Genomic DNA, 26,171 nt, shown 5'->3' with positions numbered 1-26,171 from the left:
GTATTGCTGGGTGGAGGTAATTAATATTCTCATTTACTAAGGAAATATCCAAGCTTTAACAGTTAAAATGCTTTATTTAATTAAAACTTCTTTGAGAGAAAAATTTGATGTTTAGAAATGGAATATTAAGATAAATAGGAAACATTAATTCCTGCATAAATATATCTTCATATGAGCTCTGTTTCTATGAATATATTTTATTATGGTTTATTTCCATAAGTAAATTTTAGCTGTCGTAGAATACATAGTGCATAACTTTTTTATATATACTTAAGTATTTGTCTTTATGCAACAATATTTGAAGACAGCCAATTCCATTTTAGAACAAAAGAAAAAACCATTTAAGTTGCTAAATGCTTTCTGATGGGAATTTACTAATGTTACAAATCAGTTGTGATTTTGTTTTGTTTTTTGAAGAAATGATGTTTGAAGACTCGATTTTCCTTTGGATGTATTGTGTTGATTTTTATGTCTCTTATTAGCCTGAGAATATTTCTTTCAAACATTATGAGACATATACTTTTACAGAAATGTTTTCATTCACTATGCATAAAAATCTACACGTTAACCAAACTTGTATTGAAAATTTGGGTGCGTTATTAGGTTTACATCACAGCCTGAATTAGCTGTGCTTTTCTTTACTGAGAAAATAGTTTTTTTGTTTTCAAAGAATTTTTTTTTGTAGAAAATTCATCTAAAATATAAGCGTATAAATAAGCTAAAGCCCCTGAAATCCCACTTGCCAGAGACATACCTCCAGTCTCTCTGTATGTGTGTGTATGCCTGTGGATGTAGAGTTCTACAAAGATAGAACTACCCTATAAATGTTGCCTGCGATTTTTTTCTTTATAGTATGTTGTTACTCCTACTAAACTTTCTTGTGTATGGTTTTAAATATATACCATCCTTTTTAAGAGCTCCATTGTGTACGGTAGTACAGCTATTTATTTAATCAGTTCCCCATTCATGTCCTTTAGGCTAGTGCCTTCACTTTTTTTTAAGTATAAACAATGCATGGTCTTGTTACTGGTTTCTCATGGTTCTCTGTCCTCACCACTACCATTCTACTCATTAAGGCCTGCCCAGTGTCTTAACGTAAGTGCTTTCGGAAGGGGAGATCAGAGACTGTTTTCATTTTTATATTTTTTAAATATTTGTTCTTTGGATGGTATTGTATCTCATATCATATAGCTTTTTGAGATGGACTTTTTTTCCCCCCCAGAGGTTCATAGGTCACAACTAATCTTAGGGTCATACCATCAGCCCTTAAAACAATCATAAAAACCACCTGGTTTAGTTGTTTTTATGACAAAACGTCAGGGTTCTTTAAAAGTACAACTCCATTTTTATCTGTTTGGGGTTTAATTGGCAAAAATGGTTTCACTGTTCTAAAAAAAAAGGCGGGGGGGAGTAAATTAATTATATAGTCTAGTCATCCACATTCTGCATCCTCTCTCAGAAGAGAAAAATCAGTAACCGCCACCTCAAAAAAGTATAATAGAATATATGTTTTAATTGTCTTTATGACATAGATGTTCTGTTACCTGTGGACGCCTCCCTATACCTGTAGTATCCCCTACCCTCCACCAACAGAAGTAACTTGTCATAAATTTTATATATATCACTCCCTCACTTTATGGTTTTATTCTAAACAATATATTTCTTTTGTATTTTTTGAACTTTATATCAAGTCCAACTTGCTTTTTACACTCATTATTTATATTACTGAGATTTATACGTGATGTTTCATGTAGCCATAGTTTATTTTTACCACTCTGTAGTATTCTGTTGAATGCTTATATCACAGTTTATTTACAGTTGTGGACATTTAGGTTGTTTCCAGTTTGTTTCTGTTGTGAACATTATTGAACATTTTTCTTGGTGTATGTATGCAAGAGCAGAGGCTGGGAAACTGCCTGGTAGGCCACCTGTTTTATAAAAAAAAGTTTTATTGGAACATAGCCACACCCAATCATTCATTTATGTATTTATAGTTGATTTTGTGTTAGGGAGGCAGATTTGAATAGTTGCTACAAAGATTGTATGGTCTGCAAAGCCTAAAATACTGTCTGGCCCTCATAGAAAAAGATTGACAACCCTGTCAGGGTCTGTACACTCAGGAGTAGAATTGCTGGGTCATAGGATGTGTGCGTCTTCAGTTGTACCAGATGACGCCAAAGTTGGTGGGATTTTTTGTTTTGTTTTGTTTTAAAGATTTATTTATTATTTATTTTATTTTTGTCTGCGTTGGGTCTTTGTTGCTGTGCACGGGTTTTCTCTAGTTGTGGCTACTCTTTGTTGTGGTGCATGGGCTTCTCATTGCAGTGGGTTCTCTTTGTTGCGGAGCACAGGCTCTAGGCATGTGGGCTCAGTAATTGTGGCTCGTGGGCTCTGGGATGCAGCCTCAATGATTGTGGCACATGGCCTTAGTTGCTCTATGGCATGTGGAATCTTCCCAGACCAGGGCTCGAACCCGTGTCCCCTACATTGGCAGGCAGATTCTTAACCACTGCGCCACCAGGAAGTCCCTTTGTTTTGCTTTTAATCTCGAAGTCTTGAAACAGTTTACCGCCTACCAGTAATGTATAAGAATTCACATTACTCTGTATCCTAGGGGATACTTGATATTGTGACACTTTAAATTTTTTTGCCAGTTTGGTGAGTATAAAATAGTATTTCATATGGTTTTAATTTTCCGTTTCAAGATTATTATTGTGTTTGAGCCTTGTTTCATATGTTCATTGTCCATTTATGTTTCCTTTTCCATGAGGTGTTTAGTCAAGGCTTTTGCCAGTTTTTCTATAGGATTGTTTGTCTTTCTTATCGATTTGTAGGAATTCTGTATTCAGGATCCTAATCCTTTATCACTTATAAGTGTTAGAACTATCTTTTCTTTGTTTGTGAATTGCTTTTTCTCTTTATTGTGTCTTTTAGTGAAAATGTGTTCTGAATTCTAATGTAGTTTCAGTATTTATGGATAGTGCTTTCTGTATTTTGTTTAGAACCTCTTCTCTACTTGCAGGATATGGAGATATTCTGTATTATTTTTCTAAAGGTTTTATAAATTTGCCTTTAATTCTTTAATCTGCTTGGATTTGATTTTCATGTGTGGTGGAGACAGAGACTTCAATATACTGAATTTTAATGGATTTGTGAATTTTAATTTAACTTGGGAAGTTCTGCCACATATTTTTTTCACCTAGAATCTTTTTCTCCTCTTCCTCTGGGACTCCAGTGACAAATGATAGGCCTGGGGCTGTGTCCATTTTTTCCCTCTATGTTTAAATTGTATACATAATGTATGTGTATATGATATACGTACATAATATAATTTTTTTAAATAGATGAGGTCCTAATTTCAGAGGTTATTTTCTCTTCTTGTAAACAGTTCAAAACGCTTGGTTATCCAATATCCCATAATGTAGGAAATTTGATTGGAAAGAAGTATTGCTGTAGACTGGCATAGTTAATACTTAACTGCAAAGAAAAAAACAGAAAAGGTATGAAAAAATATTACAAGTTTGAAAATTTAGTACTTGATTTAATTAGAAATATAATAGCCTCCAGGGCATCATTTTATCACAGTGCTTACAGGACAAAGTAATTAATATTTTCAATGAAGACTGAGTCATCTAGAAGTGGCTACGTTATTATGCCCTTGTTAGGAAGACAGGAATGTTCTATTTTAGAAAGATTTACATAAAATCATTGACATTCAAAAGGTGCTAGAATGTATAGGCATGCCTCATTCTGATATGATGCTGGATTGCCAACTTCTAAATATTTAGAATAGAATACCACCGCAAAGGTAACATGTATTTCTTGACAACTCAGAGGACAAATTAACTCTGATTCACTGTAGTAAAAGCATAATGAGCAGCTACCATTGTAGTTTTAGAACTGTAATATTGGATATTAAAGTTTACTAGTTACATATAAATTTGCTTGCACCTCTGATAAAAGAGACTTATTTATGCCAGTGAATAGATTAGACTGGTGGAAAAGAGGTTTATGAACCTTCTTTTCTCTTTCTTTCTCTCTCTGTCTCCCTCTCTCCTTCCCTTTCTTCCTTCCTTCCTTCTTTTTTCCCCCTTAATAAGTTTAAGAACCTTTGGGAATTTATTTGTAGTTCATACTTTACCCTCAAAGCTAGAAACTATTTTGAGAAGGAGCAAAGAAATAAGAGATGACCACAGTATAAGGAAAAGGAATCAGTGTACTTGCATTAAGAAAGGGGAGTGGAATAAGCCCCCAGAAAATAGATATATTTACTGAACAGGTATATTCTTAAAAAGTGTAATGTGAATGTGCGTGTGGTACATTAGAGATTGGGAGAGAAAAAAATAAGAACAAAATGTTGAAAATGGAAAGAGCAAAAGCGATGGGTTCTGTGGAGTCATCTGAGGAAGCCGCTCTAACCCCAGTTTGCTGTGTGCTCACTAGTAACTCAATTTTGCAGTCTTAGTTTACTCATGTATAAAATGGCAGGAGGGGCTGTTGATCTTTAAGATAGTTGCTGTTCTAGCTTTTGTAATCAGTGAGTGAAAATTTAATTGCCTTATGCTCTAATATGTTTCCTTTATAAAATTAGAATATTGTGCCTGGAGGAAACTTGCTTTAAGAAATCAAGCTTCAGAAGCACTGTATTTTAGTTTCAATATAAGTCTAAACATATAAAAAATAACTATGGTACCTTTTTATTGTGAAATTCAAATAATACAGAAATATTTACACTAAAAAGCAAAAATTTCCCTTTATCCTTATCCTTCTAATCTCATTCTCCTAGGCAGAAATAACCCGATTACTAGTTTGATGTGTATACTTCTAGACTTTTTCTATGTGTACATTATATACATATATAAATATAAAGTTTTTTGTTTATTTTTTAGAAGTATGTTTCAGTGCATGTGTGTGTTTCAATAAATTATTCAGTACATTTTGTTCCCTAGTTTTTGCTTACCCCACTTGAGTTGTCTTGTAGATCTTTCAGATTTCTAGTTTATATACTTATCTTATTGTTATTAATTGCATGCCTTTCCGTGGTGTGAACATACAGCTTATTAACCCCATCCAGGGACTTTAGGTCATTTCTGATTTTGTAGCAATCATATAAACAGTGTAGTAAAGAACACCACTATACAAAATAGTAACTTATCGAAACCTCACTGTATGGCAGTGCTGTGCATTATTTCATCTAATAATCTTAAACCTGAGATAAGTACTAATTAGCATGAAAAAAATCACATGAGGAAACCAGTCACAGAGCTGGTACGTAGCAAACATTTATTCAGGCAGTGTAACACCAGAATTTATGCACAGTTCTACCACAGCTTTTATTGCTCCTGAAAAGGTGAAGGGCCAAGATATTAGGAAGATGTTATAGGGTTTTAGGGCTATAATCAATTACTGTGCAACTTTGCATCTCTGTTGTTGCTGCTGCCTTAGCTTGGGTGACCCTGTAATTGATTATTCTAACTGGGAAACTTTAGACAGAAAGAAGGAGCGTTATGATATTTTTACTGAGATAGCAGGCATGTTTGTCCTGGACAAATCGAGACAGATGAACACCTTACCCCTAGCATAGGCCACCTTCACCTTTCACATGGGTTACTGCATTAGCCTCCTGCCTGGTCTCCTTACATTTACTCTTTAAAAAAAAAAAAAAGAATTATTTACTTATTGGATGCATTGGGTCTTTGTTGCTGTGAGTGGGCTTTCTCTAGTTGCAGCAGTGAGGGCTACTCTTCATTGTGGTATGCGGGCTCCTCATTGCTGTGGCTTCTCTTGTTGCAGAGCACAGGGCCTAGGCGCATGGGCTTCAGTAGCTGCGGCACACAGGCTCAATAGTTGTGGCTCACGGGCTGTGAAGCACAGGCTCAATAGTGGTGGCACACGGGCTTTGTTGCTCCGCGGCATGTGGGATCCTCCTGGAGCAGGGATTGAACCCATGTCCCCTGCATTGGCAGGTGAATTCTTAACCACTGCGCCACCTGGGAAGCCCCTCCTTACATTTACTCTTCTTTTGTTCCAGTCCATTTTCTTACAGCAGTCAAAATAACCTTTTTAAAACAGAAATCTGATTATATCACTTCATAGTTTAAACCCTGCCTGGCTTTGTGAAAAAATATATTTATTCAGTCCTCCTGTGATTATTGTTAAGATGCAGCATGAAATAGAGTAAAGGGCACTTAAACTCTGAATCAAGAGTCCTCTGTTTGAGTCTCAGATATCAAGACTAGTTTGGTGACCTTGGGCAAGCTATTTAACTTCTCAAGCTGTTTCCTCAAATATAAAATATAGGTAGATGGAGGAGGGAGATGAGGTAATAAATAGGAAAAGTACTATATAAACACAGGACATTGTTAATAGTTAACTTTTTGCTTGTTATGTCCTTTGAAAAGTTGTCCTTGTGTCTTATCACAGTATCTAGCAGGTTGTGGTAGGATTTTTACAAGCCGAACCACCTTTCATGTGACTGTCCAAGTTTCACAAAATAAAGACCTTAGTCATTTTTTAAAAAATCAGAGTCTATAAAAGTTCAGTGACTTACCAAAAGTAAAAGCTAGTTACCATGTCGGTACTAAAACCTAGGACTATATATACCCTTGGCGATATAGTCTGATAATCTTTCCATTAGGCTTTGCTGCCTTCCCAAAAGAATTAAGGAGATTATGTGTTTATAAAAATCATGTAAATACTTTACCTATAATTATAATTTAGATATATAACCCATCTTTTGTAAATTGAGAACAGTTTAGAAAGGCATATCTGTATAATTTACTGACTTAATCAGGACCTTTGGCTTACAAGTAAGTGTTGGCTTGTAAAAAGAGAGTTTATTAGGCTACATAATTAGCTAAAAGAAATTTTAGAGTAGCTCTCAGAATTGAAGGTCCAGGGCTTCAGATACTAGAACTGGAACTCAGAGCAGACAAGACTCTATCACTGACAGCCCTAGGTCTCTGTGTCCATATAGTTGACAAACCAAGAAGGATGGGCTACACCTCCCTCCCTCCCTTTCTCCCTCTCTTCCCTTCCTCCCTCCCTCCCTCTCTGTCTCTGTCTCTCTCTCTCTTTTTCTCTGGGAAATTTTGGAGGACTCCATTTGGCCTCATCCATATCTTACAACCATTTCTATGGTAGTATTAGATTGAACCATGTGAAATTACCGATAGTCATATTTTTACCAACTGAAAAGGCCACTTAATATGCTTCAACCTGTTAATAGTGCAGGGTGGTAGAGAGGAGAATGAGGCATCATAGATTGACAGCCCTAATGGAACCTCAAAGACTGGTGGAGTTCCACAAAAGAGCTGCTGTTCTCCTATCAGAAGAAGGAAAATAGGAAAGTATTCTGGGCAGACAAATATAATAGTAATCATAGTATAGCACACCTACAGAGTATGAATCAGCTAGAATTCAGCTAGACTGCTCTGGAAATGAATAAGACCTCAAATATAAAAATTTCTGAAGTGAGAAGCTGAATTGTTCTTACCAGAACTTAAGCATCTCAAAGTTTGACATAGCTGCCTTGTATGTAATACATGGGCCCAAAGCTCTCAAATTATACTTTTTGTGCTTTGCTGTTGTATGTTAAACATTTATTGAATGTCAGACATGTCCTGGGTACCATCCTCATAACAATCATATTTAAAGGGGAGGAAACTGAAGTTCAAAATAACTTAAAAGTAACTTAGGTAAAATAACTTGCCTGAGATTATACAACTTATTAACTATGGAACTAGAATGTGAAGTCTAAATTAAAGATAAAACCCAACTTTTCCTTCCACTCCAGTACTTCTCAAACATTGCCATTGAATTATCTCTAAAGACAGAAGGGAGTACATATGTATGCCTGAGATGTCTGTAGGCGTATAAGGTCTTAAATATGAATAAGTTTACTGCTCCATAATAAAGGGTGATAACTTTGGTTTTTAAATGCTGAGAGTTTTGTTGTTGTTATTTTTAACTCAAACTTTGAGTTAAATTGTCTGCTTAAGATGTCTGGCACCTTATCTCAGTATGAGAAAAATGGCACACTGCTGCTTTGTGTGTGAATGACTGACCTCGTATATGTCACTCAGGTCAAACCATTCTTCTCTGAGAACCTAATTTCCCCCCTGATTTTCCTGCTTATAGTGAATTAGCCAGTAGCAATTGATCTTTTTATACATTCAGATTCAGATTGACCAAAGTAGTGTACTCTAAAGTTATATAGCTTTGGAAGTAGTTTGTAATTGCTATGTTACAGCCAAACTTTATTTTTTGTTGCCGTTGTTCTTGTTTCATACCTAAGGCAGATATTAGCTATGTGCTTTATAGAAACCATACCTTTTTTTTTTTTAGAGAGAGTTTTGAGGCGTTGAGGGGAGAGAAGGAGCAGCAAAAAGTCTTTTACTAAATATGTAGCAGTGTTTGTGGGGGGAGATTGAGAGTATAATAATAAAGATAGAAATAAAGAATGCTTTCTGATCATTGATGTTGAAGGTGAAGGGTTCCCAATCTGATACATAAACCATAACTGAAGTGATTTGTACTCCTTATTTTCACAAATAATTATGATGATGATATAATAAGAAGAATGCTTTGAATAGTTTGCAGTCTTGCAAGTTTTTAGATGTCTACAAAGTGATATATTTAGGGAACAATTTGGTGAAAAAACTATTAAGGTGATGGTTATAATATACGGAAAATTTGACCATGGGAAAATTTTCATAGTTTTAATTGTATGTCAGTTATATTAACTTTTACTATTTTAAATTGAAGTAGCTATGAAAATCTTTACAGAAATTAATCTGTGTAAAAATGTTTTGTTTTCAGTTTTTCTCATCTTTTAAAAGACTTATCTGGCATAGTTTTTCTTATATGTCATTATATTCTTAAGCAGTTTACTTTAAAAATATTCCATGTTTTCTTTTCTTTATAGATGACAGTATTTCTGCTGCCAGTACCTCTGACGTTCAAGATCGCCTCTCAGCCCTTGAGTTACGAGTTCAACAACAAGAAGATGAAATCACTGTACTAAAGGCAGCTTTGGCTGATGTTTTGAGGCGTCTTGCAATCTCTGAAGATCATGTAGCCTCAGTGAAAAAATCAGTCCCAAATAAAGGTAATTGTGTTGTAAGTAGGAAGAGTTTTGCTTTTTGCAACATTTTCTTTGAAATAATATATTAAACATGTATTTTATCAGTGACATTAAGATTGGGACTATGAAACTATAGTTTCTCTTTTGGATTACTTATGACTAGTTTATTTTCCATTTCCTTTTTCATTATTCCCAAGAAATTCGTAAAGTTTATTATTTTAAATTGGGAATTTTCGTGTAATGCCACAGATTGTACTTACTGGCTTTCATGTCATAGTGTTTGTGTGAATTTAATACCTTCCAACTCATAACACATGTATTGAGGGCAAGAACTGAATCATCTTTTTATGTCTCCCAAAGACTTCGCATTGTATGTTGAACATAGCAGGTAGGCATCCCTACTTTTAAAATGAACCCTCTTATCATTACAGAAATGATTTAAACCATTATAGTTCATATAGCTTCATTCTAAGCCTTCTGTGGTCATTGCTCAGCAGAATCATGAATAATTTAATTTAAACTCTGAAACTTATTGCCAACCTCAATTCAATGGAAATTTTAACTTCCAGACATGGGGAATTTTCACAGATTGAAATAAACAGTTATCAGGACCTTTCTACTCTGAGTTTGGAGCAGGTAGATGTTGTGTAGCCTTTCCCTTCTTCCAACTACCCAGAAGGAATTTTAAGTTCTTTCACATTAATCAAACAATTAAACATACCATTTCATGTATCTCACTGATTTCTTGGTAGAGTAGACAGACATAGGTATGATTATTCCCATTTGGCAACGGGAAGAGGAAGATTCATCAGCTGACCTCTCTATTGCAGTATGTCAGTGCAAATGATTAACCTAGGGAGGAGTCTTACATAATTCCTAGATTTTAGCTAGAAGTTAGATAGTTAATCAGAATGTGAGGATCAGATGTGAAAGAAAGGTTATGAATTCAGTTTCTGAATGTTGAGTTTGAGGTATATATGGTGTATAGATAGACACATATTGATAGCTAAATTGTAGGTCTAGTGCTCATGCTAGTCTTGGTTAGCAATAAAAATTTGGGAATGTTCAGCTTATGGGTGATAGTTGAAGCCATAGAAAGAGCCATAGAAACAAGGAAGTGGCTCAGGATAGTTCTTTTGGGATCTTCAGTATTTTAGCGTAGCAAAGAAAGAGTGATTCATGTTGCCAGCTGCTACAAAGAGGTCAAGTAAAGCACAGAGGTGACCATTGGATTTGACACTTATGAGAACATTAGAAACCTCTCCAAAAGGAATTTTAGTGGAGTAATAGGATTACAAATCTAATTGCAGTATTTTGAGAAGCAGGAATTGAGGAGAATTGTGGAATCAAGAGCAGCAACTATAGCCACTCTTCAAAAAATTTGCCTGAGAGGGGAGGAGGGTAGTAGCTAGAAGAGGATGCTAAATCGAAGGGCAGTTTTAATTATTTTTATTTTTTAAGATGTTATAGACTTGAGCAGAAAAACATGTTGAGGACAAAAAGCAGAGGAAGATGATGTTGGTGGGGGAGGGGCGGTGGTAATTGAGGCACGTTTCCAGAGAGTTTGAGAAGGGATGTTAGAGCACATAAAAACTATTAATCTTAGATGGAAAAAGAGACTGCTTCTGGGTATTGAGACATCCATTCCAACAGGATGGAAAGAGGTGAAACTAAGTGGAGGTCGTATACATTCACAGCTGTCAGGGCTGGAGGTTTCATTGCTTATCACTTTCTCCTCAGGAGATAATGATGCCCTTCAGGAAAGTGAGGCAGTTCGTGGGTGGTGAAAAAAAAAGGGAGTAAACATTTGGAACCGTTAGAGAGTAGAGAATGGAAGGCCACAGACCTGAAAGAAATGCTCAGGGACCCTGAAGTTACGAAGTGTGAAGCTTTGAGGGAAGGGCCTTCATTTTGCTTGGTTTTCTGATTCCCATTCTTATACCTCCACCCTCCAACACTCTGGGCCTTTGTGTTAATAGTGGAGAGTTAGATAGCAGGATAGATCTTTTCCGTTACTGGTTAGTAAAATAAATGTGTCAGTGGCATAGGATAAGGGACCTGAGACTTTGGCAAAAGACTTGATTGAAACCACTTTGGTTAATAATGTTGTAAGTGGGTGTTTAATTCTTTGAGAACCAACTTTGAGGACTGCCAAGATTATGCCATGGTGGGGGGGGGGGACTTATTTGGTTATAAATTAATTTTTATAAGAGGATTCTAGAGTTGTTAGAGTATTAATGTATATGGGCTTTACAGGGAAGGTAAACTGTGCTTAAAGAGAGAACAGTTTTTTATAATTGATATGTGTACCCTTAGCTTCTGGCTCTATATTAAAGTATTTTTAAATCCTATAAGAGAAAATGACAAGATATTTGGTTGTTATCCACAACATTTTTAAAACCTGATTTTATGTAATTTGTATTAGCCTACAATTTTTTAAAGTTTTATGATACTAAAACAATAGTACATTGTAATCTTGTGTTGAGAAAAAATTAATGTTTTCTCTCGTTTATTTACTAAAGTAGTTCAGTAAAGAAATATAGAGAAATTTAAAGACTGCTCTTTTTTAAATTTGGCATACAGATGATATTTTGTATGACACATCAGTTACTTAGCACCTACCTGTTTCAGTTTCATGAAATACAAATACAATTTAAGTAGCTGTAGTTCCTATCCCCTAGGAACATAGTTTTGTAAGTTGTCTTTTCTAGTTGTCATTCATAATTCCTTTATCTCTAAAGTGAATTCAGAATCAGTTTTGTTTACAGACTCTTTAGTGGAGATTATCTAGTTCTGGAGCCACCTATAGCTGCTACGTTGGAACTTTTTCTTTCCACATAGTGCTGACTCTTAATTCTTATTAATAACTTATTAATTAGAGAGTTACTAAGTTCCTTTCCATTAATTCTACATCATAAGTTTACTTTGACTGCCATTCTTACAGTATGCTGATGTGGTTCACATTTTCAAATGGAGTCCACTAGTGATTATTCTTTAAGTTACTTTGTTACCTTAGACACAGGCTTTGAATTGCTGGCTATAAAATGGATTGATGGGGGGAGGACTGATTAATAATTTGCGAAAATATTATTTAAGAAATGAGCATAATTCATTAAGAATTACTCTATTTCCCATTAGTGAAAAAATTTGCCGGACCAGTTATGTTCTCTAATATTGATATTAACACATCAAGAGAAATCCATAAAGTTTTGTTAATTTTATCATTTGCAATTCTAAACAACAGTATTTTGAAATTTATGTATAGTACACTGCAGAAAGTGAATTGGAAAAGACATATTAAGTGATTCTTCACTGTTGTCATTTGTATATAACCTTAAAAAGATCAACTCTCAGTTTTGACATAAAACAGGATTAATATATTAATGGTAGAAATATTTGGAATAAACACTTTAAGCAAAGTATTTTCTTTTTTAAGATCTTTTATTGAGATACAATTGACATACAATAAACTGCATATATTTAAAGCATACAATTTGGTATTTTGTTCTTATTAGTAATGTATATATGACAAAGTATTTTCTAACAAATGAAAAATTTTTAAAAAAAAATTTTAAAAACAGTAAAATTATTTTGCAGGGATTTTGTGTTTTTTCCTTCAATTAATAAGTAAATCTGAAATTAATATAGTGTTATATGTTAATTATACCTCAATTTTTTTATACCTCAATTTTTTTTAAAAAGGTAAAATAATTTCTGATACTGCAGAAAAATTTTATATGTGAAATATTTTAGTCCCTTGTGAAATTAGAATTTGTAGTATTCACTTTCACACAAATTACTGACAGGACAGTACTCACTACCGTCTTCTTAAGATATTTAGACTTTCTAAAGGATTTTTCTTTAGAGGTAAGAGTAAACTACCATGGATAAATAGGTGGAAACCTTTTATGAAGCTGTGGTTACAAGTATAGGTCAGCTTCCTTATTGATGAAGATGACTGTTACATAGTTTCACTAGATGGTGGTGATATGGAAACATGGCTTGGCTTCAGGTAGGGCTAAAACTAAAGGAGTATGTTTAATGGTTTAATGACATTCTCTGTCACTTCATAGTAGTATTGCCATTCAGTAAATGCCAAAATCAGAAACACACCTAACTAGTCATTTCAGTATTTTTAGTTCTGTTCTTTTAGTTTGTCCTCTCCAGTGTGCCAGCAGTATTAAAAGCTAAACTCCATTTTTTCTTGAATATATTATGTCAGACACTGAGGTAGAAAGTTTTCCCAATAGTTTTTAAGATGGCCAGTCATTTAAATTTCTCATATACCTTCTCTTCTGTTGGAGAATTCTTTCCTTTTGACAGCATATGCTCATAACATATGTACCAGTTGTAACTGAATCCCTGCCAAAAGAAAAAAAAAATTACCTGTACTTTGGAGCAAAAGGGAAGGCCCAGGGAACACTCTGGCAGTTTTAACTGCCAGGAAGACAAATTATGTCACAGCTGGTGCCTGGGAAACTCATTAAGACCTCTTGGGGTGACTAAATGAATGTAATTTGAGAATACAACCCAGTGGCAATATGTGAAGACAAGCTGTTAGTACACAATGATATAAAAGCACAGGAGTCAAATTATCTGAAGGTGGGAAACTGTCATTTTAAACCAGGAAACTGCTGGTAAACCAGAAATATCAACCATTATAACTGCTACTTGAGAAATGAGAGAACCCAGAGGCAAAGTTGAAATTTAGAGGATGTCAGTTCTCCAAAAGAAACATTCATAATTATGTACAATCTGGGGTAGTGTACAGGCAGAGATCTGTATCACTTGGCTCTTACTCCAAATAACAGTTAGGCGAAGACAGGGATTGTCATGAGTTTGCTGTAAATGTTGCTAATAAGTAAATTACATTAATCAGGTTAGAAGGTGTGAATTTCCTTGGTGGGGCCCTTAGGCTAAAATGATTCATAATTGTGGTAGGGGTTGGGAGAGTATCTTATTATTTTGCCAACAGATCAAAGACTTTGAATATGCTCTTTGTATATGAAAGTAAATGGGTGGATATTGCCTCAGACCAGGCAGCAATTACCGTTTACAGAGTTCCATTTCTCTATAAGAGTCAAATGCCCTTTGGTCATTTCTACTCAAAATATACTTTTAAAAAAATTAGTGGCCAAGAGTTAAGAGGACTAAAGTACACCTTCCTGTGAGACAAGAGGAAAAGAGAAAAGTTCAGGTAAAATTCCAAATGGAAAAGATAAAATTTGATGAAATACATGTAGTCCTCCATCTTTTCAAAGAATGAAACAAAGTAATTGACAGATTGAAAAAGGTGGCAGGGAGCTTGAAAATGTGAAGAGAGTGGAAGGAGGTATGCAGTTGGAGCCCTGGGGCATGTGATAGGGAATCTGAGAAAAATAAAAGATTTTGAGTGTTAAACAAGGTTCTTCCTTCATAGACCATCTCTACCCTTCTGATCAAAAATTTTCCCATCCTCCAGGGCTTCAAATTAATTCCTGAGAATGATTTATTTTTTCTCTCTTCTTGGAATTGTTTTAAAATTCGTTACATGTTTCTCTTGATATATATATTTGCTGCTTCTGCTGGATTATAAACTCTTTGGAGGCGGGGACAGTTTCTTACATAACTAGCCTTGGGATGACTCAGTAAATGCTTGTTAAATTAAATGTGGTAAGAAGAAAGTTATAGAAGTAGGAAGTTATTTTAAAAATTGCCCTTTGGTTGGAGGGATTGGGATGGATGCAAGGATAAGAGGATATTACAGATGAGGGTAGCAAAATGAATTTCAGATTTGCAATATATGCAACAGTCCTTGGTGGTAACTTTGCTGTGTGAATCTCGAGTTCAGTGAAATTCATCAGCATTTAGGAACTGTCAGGCTAAGGTATCAGAAAGTTCATCTGCTTGGGTCTATCATCAAGGAATATAAACAATAATGATTAGTATTCTTATGTCATGATAAAGTAAGATAAAGTATAAAATTTATCATTTGATATCATTTATCAAAATGCCTTCAACCCTGATGTTTTAATAGTTAAAACTGAAACTGTGATTAAAACTAAATTAGTACCTTCCTGGTTTATAGACTTTTAGCCTAAATTTCTCTTATTTCAGCTGAGTTGCTGCTCAGAAATAGAACCACTTTTGTACCTTTGGTTACTGGAAGTCACTTTTGCATCCAGTCTTCCAGTCTTGCAGGCTAATCTTTGAGAGGGTTGAGGCTCAGACTTTATAATGCCCAAGCATTAGGGAAGAGGGATGTATATATACAAACATACATGCATGTGTATATGTATGTATATATGTATGTATGTATGTACGTGTATAGTAACTGCAATAATCATTTTTATGCTACTTTCTTTCAGTTAGGTTCCTAATATTCTGAATTTCAAAGAATACAGTTTTAGACTTCTCAGCTGAAAAACAAGCATTCACAGTTCCTGTTTGCTTTGTGTATCTGCTTTACTTAACCCATTGCCTCTACCTTAGGAGATCTTTCACTCTTACCTGAATACTAAGGATTCCCTGTACTGAGAGTTATCTGAAATTAAACTGTAGGATGGAAATTGACCATGAAAATCTTCTTTTGGTCTTTTGTTGCTATTTTTGTAACTATCTAGGGACCTTGATGATTTAGTGCTTTTCTCTGCTTAGAATTTCCTTTCCCCCTACTCCATCTCTTGAATTCCTATCTGTTATCCCAGTGTAGCTCAAAAGGTCACTCTCCACAAGGCAGAATTATTTCTTTCCACTTACTTACTATTCCTTCTTCCTGGACTCAAATCTTGATTTCACTGCCTATTACAGTATAACCTTGAGCATGTTAATAATCTTTCTAGTCTTCAGTTTTTTCATCAGCAAAACTGGAATGATAATAGTAAATCCCTTTTAGGATTATAGTGAAGATTAAAGGACATAATAATTATAAAGTACTTAGGATAATAATGCTTAGCACTCAGCAAGTGCTTGATAATTAATATTACTTCACACCTCTTACTGTATTGACAGTTGTCTCCTTCATCTTTTCAATGCACTAGGCACGGTTTCAGGTTCTGGAGATTAAAGAAATAAAAGACACTGATTTTTGCCTCCATAGGGCCTTAGGTAAAGTGAGAAGAGAGGTAAGTCAATAATTATAAAACTGTGTAATAATTGGTATTAAAAAGGTAAATTTAGGGTGTTGTGGGAGCACCTAACTGAAATCGAAGTTGACAGTTCCTTGCAGGAGGTGACATCAGCATCCATCTTCCTTCATGGTCTTAACATGCATTTATTGGTGCCAATTCCCAAATTGTTAATCTATTTTCTAGACTTGAGCACTTAAGAATTATCTGTCTGCTTGTTAGATTGTTCTGCTTGTATGTCCCTCAGAATTCATATATGTAAAATGTCTCCAGGGCTTCCTAGGTGGCGCAGTGGTTAAGAATCCGCCTGCCAATGCAGAGGTCACGGGTTCGATCCCAGCTCCAGGAAGATCCCACATGCCGCGGAGCAACTAAGCCCGTGTGCCAAAATAAAATAAAAAAAAATAAAAATGCTTAAAAAAAAAAAAAATAAAAAAAAAAAAAATAAAATGTCTCCAAACTGAAATTGTCATCTTTTAAGACCTAAATATTTCTTTAAACTGCCTTTTCCTTTCTATTCATGCTACCTAGCTCTTGTTTCATGTCCCCATCATGCTATGCTTAGACCACTGCCTGGAAATCTGCTCTCCACATAGCCACTAGGATTTCTCTAAATGTAAATCGAAATCTTTTTTTTCAGCTTAAAACCCTTTGGTGGTCTCTATTTCCTACAAATAAAATCTCCATGATCTAACTCCTGATTACCTCTCCATCTGGACTTTCCTCTACCATCTGGACTCTGCCCTTTCTTGTTCTACATTCTCACCACATAAGGAGCTTTTTGTCTATCCCACCCCCATGCCATACACACTTAACATACCCCACTTTGCTGTTACCTTCTTTCTATTCTTTTACTGGAATAAGATCCCAGTATCTTATCACCTCCCTTTTACCTGGCTATGTCTTACTTATTCCTTAAGACTTTGTTATGCATTTTTTTCTAGGAAGCCTTTCTTGAGCTTTGTGTCTCTAATCATCCTTACAGAATTATGTGTCTTTTCTTTGTACTTTTATGATCACTTTGTTACTGTACTTATTACCACATGTTTTCATTGCTAGTATGATCCTCTTGCAAGATTTTAATTCCTTGATGCCCTTGGCTCCCTTATATTCTCTTGTAAACACAAGGCTAGGATAATAACAGGCTCTGAGTAAATATTTGATGGGTAGATGAATGATGAGTGTATATTAATTTAGGCAATCAGGGTGACTAGCATATGCCAGAGAGAAGGACCATCCAGCTGCAGAGCGCAAGGGAATAAAAGTACTCAGTTTAGGAGTTCAGAATAAACTTAAGCATGAAGTGTGAGGTTGGGAGTGTCAAAAAATGAGCCTCAACTGGTGGAGAGGGCCCATAAATGAAAGGTTTTCTTATGCCTTGCTAAGGAATTTAATTTTTATCCTGAGGGCACTGGAGAGCCATTAAAGGATTTTAAACTGAAGAATGACAGGTAGATTTACACTAATCCGCTAATTCTAAGATGCCTATATTTCTTGCATTTTAACATCTCTGGAATTGCAGTGAATCTTACTATTGATTGTGTCACAGTTTTCATAAGCAACACTTCTTCCTAGTGCTGTTCACAATAATGGTACATATTACAATTGATGGCGTATTAAATTCAAAGATACACAGCTTGTTTTAGAAAGATATTCTGGCACAGTGTACAGAATGCATAAGAACAAGGTACTAATACTGCTAGAAGGGAGAATAGAGAGAAACTGAACATAATCCAGAAGAGAAATTTGGCGAAGATGCATTCATTTAGTCATTTAGATATTGATTAGGTACTTTCTAGGATTCAGGCACAGTGCTAAGCATGGGGGTATATACAAGAATCACAGAACAAGTAAAGTTTTCAGGTAGAGTTACAGATAATTATAAATTGTTTAAGTCAGAATGGATCGTAGACCTCAATGTGAGGATTAAAACCATTAAAAATTCTATGAGAAGGTACATACAGGAGAAAATCTTAGTGTCCTTGGGTTTGGCAAATGTCTTAAATAGGACACAAATAAGTACATATAATAAGAGAAAAATCAATTGAACTTCATGAAAATTTAAAAATCTATTTTTCCAGAGATTATCTTGAAAATAAAAGAGCAAGCTACATAACAGTAGACAGTATTTGCCAAGCATATATTTGTCAAAGGACTTTAACCAGAATATATTTAAAAAGTCTTAAAACTCAGTTGTTAAGAAGACATTCCCATTTGGGAATTCCCTGGTAGTCCAGTGGTTAGGACTCTCTGCTTTCACTGCAGGGGCCTGGGTTCGATCCCTGGTCAGGGAACTTTTTTTGGCCACAAGCTGCACAATGTGGCCAAAAAAAGAAAAAAAAGAAGACGACAACCCATTTTTTAAAAGGCAAAAGATTTGAATAGACACTTCGCCAAAAAATGTATTTGTGGAAGTCAAATAAGTACATGAAAAGATAGTTAACACCTTTAGAATTAAGAAAATGTAAATTGAAGTCACAGTGAACTGCCATGACATTCTCACCAGTATGGCTAAAACTTTAAAGTTTGGTCATTCCAAATATTTGCAAGGATGGGAAGCAACTGGAACTCTTATACAGTGTTGGTGGGAGGGTAAAATGGTATAGCCACTTTGGAAAATAACTTAGCAGTTTCTCAAAAAGTTAAACATTCACTTCCCACCCATTCCAGGTATTTACCGTTGAGAAATGGAAGCATATGTCCACTCAAAGACTTGTACACTTTTGTTCATTGTAGCTTTGTTTGCAATAGTGTAAAGCTGGAAACAACCCAAATATCAACAGATGAATAAATGAATTAAAACATTGCAATATATCCATATGATGGGATAGTATTGGGCTATAAAAAGGACTAATCTGTTGATACACTTGTCAACTCAGATGAATCTCAAAATAATTATGCTGAATTTCAAAAGGCAGGCAAAAAATATATATATATATACTGTATTATTCCATTTATATAAAATTTTAGAAAATGCAAACTAATCTGTAGTGATAGGAAGTAGATCAGTGGTTGCCTGGGGACAAGAATGAGGGAGAGATGGATTATAGCAGGACACAAGGAAACTTTAGAGGGTGATGGCTGTGTTCACTGTCCTGATAGTGGGGATTGTTTCACAGGCATATATGTATGTCAGAACTTAGTAAATCCTACACTTTATGTATGTGCAGCTTATTGTATGTCAGTTTTATCTCAGCAAAACTGGGGGGAGATTTTTTCTAAAGAGTTGTAGATATAACAGAGGACTTAGTCACCCATTTAATTAATATTGGCAGTAAGGAAGTGGAGGAATTAAAGCTGATTTCTTGTTTTCTGGTTTGCACAGTGAATGGGTGATAACGTCTTTCATGATGAATAAGGTATATCACAGAGCACTAGTTTTTAATTGGTTGTGTTTTTTTTGGTGGGAGGAGGGGCACATACATTCATGGGGAGATGTTCAATAGCAGTTAGAGATAAAAAATTATAAGAAGGGTATGATGGTAACGAGATAACTGAAGAGTCAAGATACAAAATCTGAGCAAGAAAAGAATATCCAGTAAATGAGAGTGAGAAGAAATGGTCAGAGCTAAGGAGAAAATCAGGCAAGGGCAATGTCCTAGAAACTAAGGACACTGTCTTTGCCTAAATACTGTCCTTGCCTGAATGATCAGCAATATTAGATGCTGATGAAAAGTTGAGCAAGATAAGGATTGAAAAATATCCATTGAATTTAGTGAAAGAGAAATCGTTGGTGATCTTGGCAAAGTTTCTGTGAAGTGGTTAGATGATAACCAGATTGCAGAGGGTTGAGGTACAGATAGGAAAGTGTAGACTACTGGCTCTTTTCCAAATACTGTATTAGGCTTGGGATGGGGGTGGGTGGGTGCATATGTCAGGAGTGTGGGGGATTATGGGGAATACAGAATCAAGGAGTTGCTTTGAATGTACAGACATCCATTAGCATCCACAGGGGATTGGTTCCAGGACCCCTGAGGGGGGATGCTCAAAATCTGAGGATGCTCAAGTCCCTAATATAAAATGGCATAGTACAGTTGGCCCACAACGTGAGCATCTGTGGATTTTTTGGTATCCACTGGGAAGGGAGGTGTCCTGGAACCAATCTCCGGTGGATGCCAAGGGACAACTGTATGTATTGATGAATTACACATATATACAGAATTATGTATATATATTTTGAACAATGCCAGTAACTTGTTGGTGTCCAGCAAATAAAATACCTACAGGTTATTAAATTCTAAATGAGTTACAGGGGACTTATTACTCCTCATGCAAATTGTGACCATAATCAAAATATTTAGAAGCTAAAGAGAGTGTCCCATTTATACTAACTGGGAGAATGTGTTTGTTTTTCTGTTGGAGACAATTGCTAGCTTGCAGTGTATAAAATACAAGCTCTTCTTTCTCCTTGAAGTAAAAGAACATGAAATACTTTTCTCTGTTAACATATTTGTTTATAAGAGAGGATATAAAATAATTTAAAACAGAAAATTCAAAACTAACTATGGGTCCACTGCTATACTCCAATTCTTTAGAAAGAGGACATTAATGCATAATTTATTCCCAAAAGGCTTACATCATGTGTGTATGTTGGGGGGGGGGGGGGATTCTGATAAAGAAAATAAAGTATAATAAAATTATTTGTACTTCTGTCTGTGTTGTGGCTCCAAAATTTCTCCAGTGTTGTTTTTAATCTTGTTTTCTTTTACAAGTGCCTATACACTCAACCATATTCAATAAGAGTTCAGTTTAGGCTAAAGATTTATACTTTTAAACATGTAATACTTGATAATTTTCAATCATGTTTTTGAGTATGTTTTTGAGACCTACCTTTTTATTCAAATCAGCATCTTCATTTCTCTATTTTTCCACATATTTTACATAATAAAGATAATAAAATAACTAGATAATTGCACAGACATTTCAATTTTTTAAATTGTTACTATAGAGTAAACTTTATAACTGGCTCAGTAGTTGGAAAACTTTATGTTGAATAATAAAAAGGAAACCTTTATATATAGGCCTTGAAATGGCCAAGACATCAAAAGATACCTTGTCTTTTTGGAGTGAGTATCTAGGATGAGCCTAGAATAGAGAGCCTCCTGAGACGGATCAAAACTGTGAGGCATAACACTGCCCTCTAATCATGTGAAGATGAATGGTAATTTCACAGGATACCTTGAAAGCATTTAAAGACTTCAGCAGTAAACTGTAGGACTTAGAAACATTGGTGATGTGTTGATTTTTTTAAACATTTTTTTATTGTGGTAAAATATACATAACATAAAATTTATCCTTTTAACCATTTTTTAGGTGCACAGTTCAGTGGCATTAAATGCATTCACATTGTTGTGCAACCATTGCCACCATCTATGGCTAGAACTCTTTCATCTTTCCACATTGAAACTCTGTATCCACTCCACTCCCTGTGCCCTGTTCCCTGACCCCTGCCCCTAGCAACTGCCGTTCTGTTTTCTATTTGTATGAATTTGACTACTCTAGATACCTTGTATAATTGAAATCATACAATATTTGCCCTTTTCTTCTTGTCTGACTTATTTCACTTAGAATAACGTCTTTAAGGTTCATCCATGTTATAGCATGTTTCACAATTTCATTCCCTTTTTTGGGGCTGTATAATATTCTGTTGTATGCATGTACCATTCATTTGTCAATGGACATTTGGGTGGTTACCACCTTTTGACTATTGTGAATAATGCTGCTGTGAACATGAGTGTACAGATACCTGCTTGACTCCCTGCTTTCAATTTTTTGGGGTGTATATACCTAGAATTGGAATTGCCAGATCAAATGGTACTTCAATGTTTAATTTTTTGAGAAACAGCAAGTACTGTTTTCTGCATCAGGTGTACCATTTTACATTCCTACCAGGAATACACAGGGATTCCAATTTCTACACATCCTTGCTAACACTTGTTATTTTTGTTTTTTTATCCAGGTATCTTTGTTTTACAATGTTGTGTTAGTTTCTGCTGTACAAGGAAGTGAATCAGCTATATGTATACATATATCCCCTCCCTCTTAGACCTCCCTCCCACCCCACCCCTCATCCCACCCATCACAGGGCACCAAGCTGAACTCCCTGTACTATATGTTTGTTTTTATAATAGCCATTCTAATTGATGTGATTGGTCTCTTTTTTTGAGATGAAGTTTGGAACATTGGAAGAGAGTGTGGGAAGTGGATTTTAGATTATATATGTTTTTAATGTAGTAGCTGATGGGTTTTTTGCGTAACAAAAGATTTGAACAAAAGAAATCAGCTGTTGATATAGCAAAAACAGTGCTCAGAGGAGAATTTATAGCTATAAATGCCTGCATTAAAAAAGAAAGAGGATTTCCCCGGTGGCGCAGTGGTTAAGAATCTGCCTACCAAAGCAGAGGACATAGGCCAGGAACATCCTACATGCCACAGAGCAGCTAAGCCCGTGAGCCACAACTACTGAAGCCCGTGTGCCCTAGAGCCTGCGTGCCACAACTGCTGAGCCTACGCTCCACAGCTACTGAAGCCCACATTCCTAGAGCCTGTGCTCCACAAGAGAAGCCTGCTCACCACAATGAAGAGTAGCCCCCTCTCACCACAACTAGAGAAAGCCCGGGCGCAGCAGCGAAGACCCAGTGCAGCCAAAAGACCCCCAAAACATTATGAAGAAAAAAAAAGATCTCAAATCAATAATCTAACTTTAATCTTAAGGAAATCGGGAGGTGAAAAAAAAGCCAAAGCTTGCAGAGGGAAGGAAATAATAAAGACTTGAGTAGTGGTGGTGGTTGCATAACATTGTGAATATACTAAATGCCACTGAGTTGCACGTTTTTAAATGGTTAAAATGGTAAATTTTATGAGTACTTTAACACAGTAAAAAGAAAGAGTCAATATAACAAGAAGTCACCTATCTAGCAGACTAGCACTCAATGTGATGATCAGTGATATTAGCATAATTTGGGGGTTATTGTGACTGTGAGTCCTCCTGAACATACCAGCATATCTGTCACACATTTATTCCAATCCTTCTACTGTATAAATTAATATAACAGAGGTTATTTTATATACTTATGCTTTATTTATATGGAACAATATTCTAAGATTCAACATTTATGATTTATAGGATTTCTAATTAATTAGATTTCAACAGAACCCAAGCTATTTCTGAAAATCATTGATATATGGGGATTTGTGGTTTACTTGAGGCACAGCTTTGATCATGTGCTGCTATGTGTGAAAAGCAAACCATTTAGCTAGAGAATGACTCTCCCTGCAATGTAGCAATTTAATTTAGCGTGGCTTTTCTATAGATCTATTTTGATGAGATTAAATCTTCAGACAATATGCTCTCTGTGCTTTTATGAAGAGAAGCACATAAAGAAACAGGAGATTAGCCAAATATAAAAGTTAGATTTTCTTCTGTGCATGTGAGAAAACTGAGTCCAAAAATTCAAAATTATTCTCTATTCCCAAATTTTTAAATAAACTTGCCCTGCTTGCATGATGGATTTCTCTGAGACCTCCAGATCTTATTCATTTCCTTTTAAACTACAGACCATACTGGAGGTGTAGCTAATTAAAGTTGAGTGTACAAGTCAGCAAAGTTCTTTGTTCTATAGAGGAAATAAGTATTTCATTGTCTTTTTATTTAATTTTTCCAGATAAGTTATAACTTTATATATACCACATAAACATTTGTGAACTGAGACAATTGTGTCTTCATGCACTCATTCCTTTCTTATCTATATACTCAATAAATACTTATTGAAAAATAATAATAATATTGTATGCAGCATACAGGGGACAATCTGCTTACTAGTTCCAAACCCTAATGGGCTTAATTTTTTAAGCTTCAATCTTTGAGGAATATTTTGAAGTGTGATTTTAAAAGTTTTTTCTCAACCATATCTAGGCCAGCCAGGCCTTCGAGAAGCTATTTCCATGTCCTGTATAACCAATGGGAGTGGTGCAAACAGAAAACCAAGTCACACCAGCTCTGTCTCAATCGCAAGAAAAGAAACTCTTTCATCTGCTGCTAAAAGGTATGCATTTGTAAAAAAGCTGACATTGCAAAATTGAATGTGATAACTCAGTCTGCTTTTGAAAAGAATATGGAATAGAGCTGTATGGAATTCAAGTGAGCACATCCTTTGAATTCTTTGTCTCTGAATGTTGAGATATCCAGCCTGTACTCGCTGAATTTACATTCATCATACCTGTGGAGTTGTGTGAGGAAGCTTTTGGTTCCTACTAAAGAAAATAAGCAGTTTCATTTCCTAGTTTGGTTTTGTTTCTTTTTAATAGGCACTTGTTGATGAGATAAACATCACCGTATTTAATGTAATTATATGTGAATTTTCCATAACAAGTGATACATTTGATATAGCATTTTTAAAGGAGACGTAGAATCTTCAACATATTTGTACAGTAGTGGGAGATTAAACACTATAACTTTTATTCTTTTTTTTTTCTCTCAAGTAATTTAGGCTTATTGATTGGATATTTGCAAGTTTCCAGCCCCTGTTCCAAGAGACTTATATTTTTGTTAATATGTGGAATGACTGTGATCTTTTTTCTGAGAGGTTTACCTGTACATATGAACATGTTGCTGGGGGGACTTTTATTCTTTAATCATGCCTATAAAATTGAGGCTTAATTCAAAATATTATAGTACTGTGTTTTGTGTGTGTATGTTGGGGGATGGCGGACAGGAGGGCAGTGAAAATATTGTAATATAACTGTTTCAGTGGACTACAGGCTTACATTCTCTGTGTTCTTTTCATCAATTAATTAATTGAGTCTATTCCAATAAAATTGCTTACAGGATTTTTCTGCTTTTGTGTAATTCCTAGCAATTTATTCCATATAGAGTTTGGAGCGACCATAAGAGATCAACCACATAATCTTATGACTGATTTCTTCAGAGAATGATTGAAGAAAAGCTTTCAGTAACAGAGTAATATTTAAAATGTGCTGATGGAAAATGGTTGCCTCAATCAACTAATGCCAGTGACTGAATTATTTATCAGCGTGTATTTACAGGTGTTAACCAGATATTTGACTACAGGAATGGTGAAGAAATGACAGGATCTTTAGGCCTTTTGAAAATCCCCTTCTAGAATTCAGTCATTAAAGGCACTGTCGTTACAGAATCTAGACTATCTCCTCCGAAGCACGCCAAAGTTTATTACCTGTGCTCCAGATTCAGGAGAAAAGGACAGATTATGAAAAAACTAACACGTAGTGGAAATTTTTAATACAATTTTTCTTAAACTTCTTTGTCGTGTCCAGTGTTAGTCTGGATGCAGCTCATTTTTCTAACATAGCTATAGTTATATGCAGTGGTCAGTATTACATACAGTGGTGTGACTCAACAGTCTAAAACCAGATGAGTTTGTTAATTTATAAATGCACGAGCTTTGTGTTTTGCTTTTAAATAAGCCAAAATGAAATTGTACTGGGCTCACATAAGACTACCGGCCTAATGCTCTGCGTTCAGGATAGTTTGAAGATCATTAAGAAAGAAGTAATTTCTAACTCAGTTTTAAATTTCAAAGTTAATATCATATTTTTGAGGTGTAATTGTATTTCTCAGTACATACTTAAAAAATTGAATATGAACAAGACAGTGAAAAGTCAGTCTGAAGTTGGAGGTATCAGAATGAATTAGGTTAAGAAATGTTCCTCTCAAAATTATGCTTTAACATTATTCACTGTTATCATGTGATTAAATTGCATGCACAACTTACATTTGTAGAATTTATAGAATTATTTTTTTAAGAACTTTTATTGAGATACAGTTAACACACAATAAACTGCATGTATTTAGAAGGTACTATTTGGTATCCCAGTCTCCCAATTCATTTCCCCCCAACCCTCCCCGCTTTCCCCACTTGGTGTCCATATGTTTGTTTTCTACACCTGTGTCTCTATTTCCACCTTGCAAACCAGTTGATCTGTACCATTTTTCTATAGTC

General features: G+C 35.2%; 1 protein-coding gene across 5 annotated transcripts in view; it reads left to right on the top strand.

Moving 5' to 3' along the window:
* The window catches only part of EML4 (EMAP like 4), a 151,190-nt gene that overhangs the window by 56,798 nt on the left and 68,221 nt on the right, over positions 1-26,171 (top strand). For all 5 annotated transcript variants that reach the window (XM_057741039.1, XM_057741040.1, XM_057741038.1 and 2 more), the window contains 2 exons: positions 8,927-9,109; positions 24,107-24,236. In XM_057741039.1, the coding sequence (XP_057597022.1) occupies positions 8,927-9,109; positions 24,107-24,236 (313 nt within the window). The remainder of the gene's footprint in view (positions 1-8,926; positions 9,110-24,106; positions 24,237-26,171) is intronic.

This window comes from Hippopotamus amphibius, chromosome 7, assembly GCF_030028045.1.
Source record: "Hippopotamus amphibius kiboko isolate mHipAmp2 chromosome 7, mHipAmp2.hap2, whole genome shotgun sequence".
In the NCBI taxonomy this organism is placed as follows: domain Eukaryota; kingdom Metazoa; phylum Chordata; class Mammalia; order Artiodactyla; family Hippopotamidae; genus Hippopotamus; species Hippopotamus amphibius.
The sequence above is the reverse complement of the archived record's forward strand: the minus strand, read 5'-3'. Positions and strand labels throughout refer to the sequence as shown.